Raw genomic sequence first — 5,276 nt, forward strand, 5'->3', positions numbered from 1 at the left:
TGCCTCTTCCCGTTTTGTTTGGGCAGTCTGGCGTTGCAAATAAGGGCCCCTTTGGATATCCGATTAATTTCGGTTTATCTCTAGACTCTTTGGGTGACGTAAGATTAGACATCACTTCGAAGAGCACGAGCTCCAGGATACATTGAACGGCTAAAGGTGGAGCAAGAGAAGGTAGAGACGAATCATGTAGATGGCAATTAAGCATCTACAAATTGCCTGTTCAATGTTCATCATGTCATTGCTCTAGCACGTCCTGAATGCAATCGCCTCCGGGTTGCCAACTTGAGCATGCTCAATCCACTGGCTTTATCCGCTATGAAAGACACAAATCATAACCTAAATAAATCAAAGACAGTAAACTACGGAAAAAGGAACATGATCAGGCAACTTTCAACCAATGATAGTTTATGGTTTGAAATGGTTTTTTTTTAGACGCTGGCATTTTTCCTTGATTGTGCGCTCCAAGCACACCAAATGTTCGACTATGAATTAGGTTTCATTATGATTCACACATATGCCTGATTCTATTTTTGTCGAGATCTGCTCAAAGCAAAAAGTATCTTACAATTTACACATTTTTTTCTCGAATCAGTATGTAAGGGAGTATGTAATAAAGCTGTTTTTTTGCACTTCTTACATTAATAACTTCCGGAATTCGTATGTCTATCTCCTATTCGTTATTACAAGGAAGTTCATCTCAATAGTCACTTCAGTTCAGAGGATAAGATTTTTCACCTCAACAATTTTGGCCATGAACGAAACCCAACCAGATCAAATGTCAAATCAAGGGTTAAATCGAGTCACGATGGCCAAAAACAGCATTCGTAACTGGGATGCTGCTCCTAGTTACACTGTAAAAAGCTTTTCGATTGAATACTTCTCCTTGGATGACCTTCGTCAGAATGTTCAAATGTACTTGAAGTGCTCCCTTAAAACAATGAATAAAAGTGATGTTGTAAAATCGTTTGAATCTCCAAAACCCAACGAGTGATGGTGAAAAAAAAGAGCCCGTGTATACTTGTCGTCACTTCCTAAAACGAAATAGTAGCAACACCTTGACATTTGATGGAAGGGAGATCTTCAGGCTTGGCTCAACTTGCAACACTTTTTCTTGAGGCGGATGCAATTTGTGGGACTCGATATTTTTTCCAATCCAAACAAAGACTCCATCGTTTTCGCTCATTTAGCATAGATGATGGTTGATCTTCAGAAGCACAAAGAGTCGTGAACTAGGTTAATTGCCCAAACGAATTCACGGGTGACAGGATGACACGGAGGCTCTTTATATGCCAAAGAGGTTAATTCTTCAATTCAAGGAGATGTACATACACCAAAAAGGTGAAGGTCGCCTATTATTTATGGGTGCCACCCATTTTGCTCGACATGTCACGCTCATAAATGTCGAAAAATATTGAGATTCTTGCTCAAATAGGGATGAGTGAATGAATGTCTAGCCCTTTAAGTAACATTATCATAATGACCATATCATGGAGGATGCTCCACCCTGACTAAATTTGGGCTTAATGCGACACGTGGGTTGGATACGAAAGTGATAAAAGACCATCTGTCTTTTTCTTTGAAATGTTGAATCAATGCAAAAAGTCTGATTAGATGAGCGGATCTAGCCATGCAAATTAAAACAAAATTGGATTTACAATTTTACAATTTCAAGATAAAAGGGTCTTGAATTTGAATGTAATGCCTAGTGTTATTTGTAATCAATGTTTCTTATCTGAGGCGATAATTACTGTCCAATAAGACGAACATGTCAAGTTATAACTTAAAGATTTTCCAATTATGTCTGAGACGAATTGATCAGATCTATTATCATTTGATGTTCCCTTCTTTGTTAACAGGTTCATCCTCAATTACAATTTCAAAAAGAGTCAATTATTTGCAGTTTGTTCTAACCAATCAATATGAATCAGACACAGAGATTGGATCCAGGGTGACGAAATAATGGAATATCCTGAGTCACGTAGATTTTTAATGGTTCATAACTGACAGGGCATTTTTTTTTCAAGTCTGTTTAAGGGGCAAGAATTGGGTGCGAAGTCTCACCTTGAAAAATGTTTCAGTTTTGAGAGTAAAACCATTAGCCCGTAAATCGTTCAATGAAATGACTTTGTTAAGGAATGAACTACCGCCAAGGACTGGCATCATTTGAATGCTTAAAAAGTATCTACAGTACCTAGGTAAAACGTTTTTTTTCCGCAATGCCATCGAGACATTCATCCTGCCTTTCAGTAGAATCATCACGGATGAAAACTTCGAAAACAGTACTATATAAAGCAGATTTGTTTGACAAGCGGAACCGAATTCCTGGAAACGTCTTTCATGTGCAGAATTCGATTTCAATGGCAATCAGGCAAACTAATCCCCTAAAGAAACCAGTACAAATTAGCTCCTGGTTTTCGAACATTCGAATTTGTCATTGTCCAATTCCACTATTTCAACTGTCAAACAAGCGACGAAATGAGAGAGAATGCTTGTATTTTCAAAAAGAACAGTTTCAATTTTGAAACCAACCGCTTGGCAAGTGCGAGACTGTTGGTATTTGAATCCAACCCAATGATCATGGAAAAAGAGCCTCTGCCACGATTTGACCTTTCGGAGCTCACATTTACAAAAGTGAGCCATAGAGCAGATCTCCTTTGAACACTTTCAATTTGCTTCCTTCCAGCCTATGTTCGATGTGCCAGCGATATCGGTTGCTCTTCAGACATTCTCCGATCCTATTTCACGCGTTTCTTAAAGGTAACTGATGTAATTTTAAAGATTTCACTCCACATCATATCCCTTCTCGGTCAACATTGATAGGATTGTAATGGGGACCGATTGGTGACTTGTGAGGATTACGTGATGCTTCATAAGAACGGAGGTTGGAACTGTGGAACCGATTTGGCCGGCACAGACTTCTGGGATCTCTATTTGGAGTGTCGCCAATTTGTTTTGGACCAAGGTCAAAACATTTAAAAAGTTTTGAAATAAAACAACTGAATTAAATGGACAGTGCTAAAGTTTGTATATTTTGATTCATTCCGAGTACTCTGCACGGTAGACTAATCAATCAAGTAAGGCACATGGAAATGGCATTTGGAAACTTGGTAGATCAGTGGTAATATCTGGATGAGTATCCGTTGTAGTTATTGTAGCCATTGCCAGAGTAGTAAGACGGCCTGGAGTATCCGTGTTGTCGGAATGGGTGGCTGCGGTGGTATTGGTAACCCTGATTGGGGAAAGTACGTCGGTAGGTGTTTCGGGAGAACGGATAGCCACTGTAGGCTGACTTGGACACAACCGGTGCCACTGGCTCGATGTGAGCGCTGTAGTGAAGGGTTCCGGTGGGCAATTGGGGCAAAGCTTGAGGGCTTCCAGCGTACCCCGAGGGCAAAGCCTCGTGGGCCACGGGGCCGTAGTTATCAGGTCCCACAGGGATATGGGGCTGCTCTTCAAAACCAGGACTAGTGACGCTCACGTGATCGGGCACGGCTGGGTGGACGCGCAGTGCCGGTTGGGCTGGAGCGTATCTTTGGGGTTGGTCGTAGGCGGCCACAATTTCAGGGGCAATGTCGGCAATGGGAGAGTAGCCCACGGGAGAGTCAGGCAAATCGAGAAGGCCGGGTCCGTAACCGTTGTCTTCGCCGTTGGAAGGTGCCAATGATGAACGGAAACCGTAATCATCAGATATGTAGTTGTTCGTGATCAAGCGACCGTCGGGTGAGGCGTAAGAGTAGCTTCCTTGAACGACGCCATCAGCGGTTTTGACCTCTTGCTTGGAGGACAAGGGGTTGTCGAAACCGTAGGAATACTCCCCAAGCTCAGATTGGGCATGATATTGGGTGTTGACCGGTGAGTTGATTAACTCGTCAGCGGATGCGTAGGCGTTAACGGCGTGGGACAGCAAGTTGGTGTATTGCGCGTCTGGGGCCGAATCGGCATCTGCCGAAGAATCCGGGTTTGATTCCGCCCAGACTTGACTGCCCACCAACAGAACACTCAAAATGATCTAAAAAAATCATAAAATCTTCGATTTTTTTCATTCACCTTTTTAGACCTTCCCTGCCCTTACCAGTTTCATGTTGTTACAGTAAAATGTCCTTGGTCGTAGCTCTTCTCAATTCACGGGTAGATCACTAGCGGTTCTCGAGATAAACACTCCCAAACTTTGGAGATGTCACCTTGTGAAGCAGAAGCCAACGACTGAAAGACTGGGACGGGCATCACTCTGATTATATAGCTCCACCACGCCTGCTTGGCGTTGGTGGGCTGTCATCAAGCTCATCTTCTTTGCATCATCATCATCATCATCATCATCATGTACTAGAGTATGAAACGTACGAAACCATTAAGTGGTGGTTAAAGAAGCGCTCTTGACTTGAACGTGCTTTACTTGCTTTACCACGCGTCGGCTCCTTTTCAACCACCAGCGGTGGCATCTTCCTTCTCCCCGAGAATCTTGAATCACCTTCCCATTCACCGGCCGACAACGAGTATACACTGAAAGTAATCCGAGAATCTAGGAATTCGGAAGCATATTTGAAAACCATTTGGAAATAACTGATGTTCAGCAACATTGCGTCAATGGCCAATTATGAATCTGCATGGTGTCCTCGCAACGTATCTGATATGCATACGAATGAATTGTAAACTGGAGCGAACTAAGTCAAGTAACCATTGCGGGCATCGCCTGTTTTAAAAGATCTATTTAATCATGAAAATGTTAAGCTAATGATTATAAAAATTGTGGCTGGCCCCAAAGCGATCAAACAAGAAGCAATAAGCGCTCCGAGACATGTCAATTGAATTCAACAAAAAAGAAGCTTGTAAAATCAGGAGTCTCAAGCATCCTCGGTGTACCTTGCTGATTAAGTGGACTTACGTTTTTGATGAGTGACATCTGTTTCTCTACATCTTCTAACTCCGATTAGCCACGGTTCGGCCAAACCCATCGGTTGCGGTGTCCATAATCGCTAATATTAGCCAAGGAATCGTATCTTCAGCACCATTCATCTTATTATAATTGATTGTGATCAAGATAATTCACCAAATGAACGAATATGACCGAATATCTACCCAAGGCAAATGGTTCAACTTGAGCGCTGATTGCATCAAATTCGAATACTTTAAATCAACTTTCCTATATTTTTCAGTATGTTCTGTAATCGGCGGGAAAGTCGTTCACTGCTTTTATTTCTACAAGCCTGAGTTTCAACCATCAGGAGCAATATGAAAGCATGGCTCATTTGAAGATAAATCTTCATGTTGGTAAAGAA

The 5,276-nt window shown here is 42.0% G+C and overlaps 2 protein-coding genes across 4 annotated transcripts in view; one reads left to right on the plus strand and one right to left on the minus strand.

The window, feature by feature from the left end:
* The window catches only part of LOC131882440 (lysozyme 2-like), an 11,865-nt gene extending 8,845 nt beyond the window's left edge, over positions 1-3,020 (plus strand). For all 3 annotated transcript variants that reach the window (XM_059229586.1, XM_059229585.1, XM_059229584.1), the window contains 2 exons: positions 2,684-2,757; positions 2,821-3,020. In XM_059229586.1, the coding sequence (XP_059085569.1) occupies positions 2,684-2,757; positions 2,821-2,976 (230 nt within the window). In that variant the 3' untranslated portion in view covers positions 2,977-3,020. The remainder of the gene's footprint in view (positions 1-2,683; positions 2,758-2,820) is intronic.
* Positions 3,002-4,230, minus strand: LOC131882437 (uncharacterized). Its single transcript, XM_059229582.1, has 2 exons — positions 4,073-4,230; positions 3,002-4,009 (listed from the first exon to the last, which is right to left on the minus strand). Exons 1-2 carry the CDS (start codon positions 4,079-4,081, stop codon positions 3,113-3,115), a joined length of 906 nt encoding a protein of 301 aa, XP_059085565.1. The 5' UTR covers positions 4,082-4,230; the 3' UTR covers positions 3,002-3,112.
* Between the last annotated feature and the right edge of the window lie 1,046 nt (positions 4,231-5,276).

Source organism: Tigriopus californicus, chromosome 6 (genome assembly GCF_007210705.1).
Source record: "Tigriopus californicus strain San Diego chromosome 6, Tcal_SD_v2.1, whole genome shotgun sequence".
Lineage (NCBI taxonomy): Eukaryota > Metazoa > Arthropoda > Copepoda > Harpacticoida > Harpacticidae > Tigriopus > Tigriopus californicus.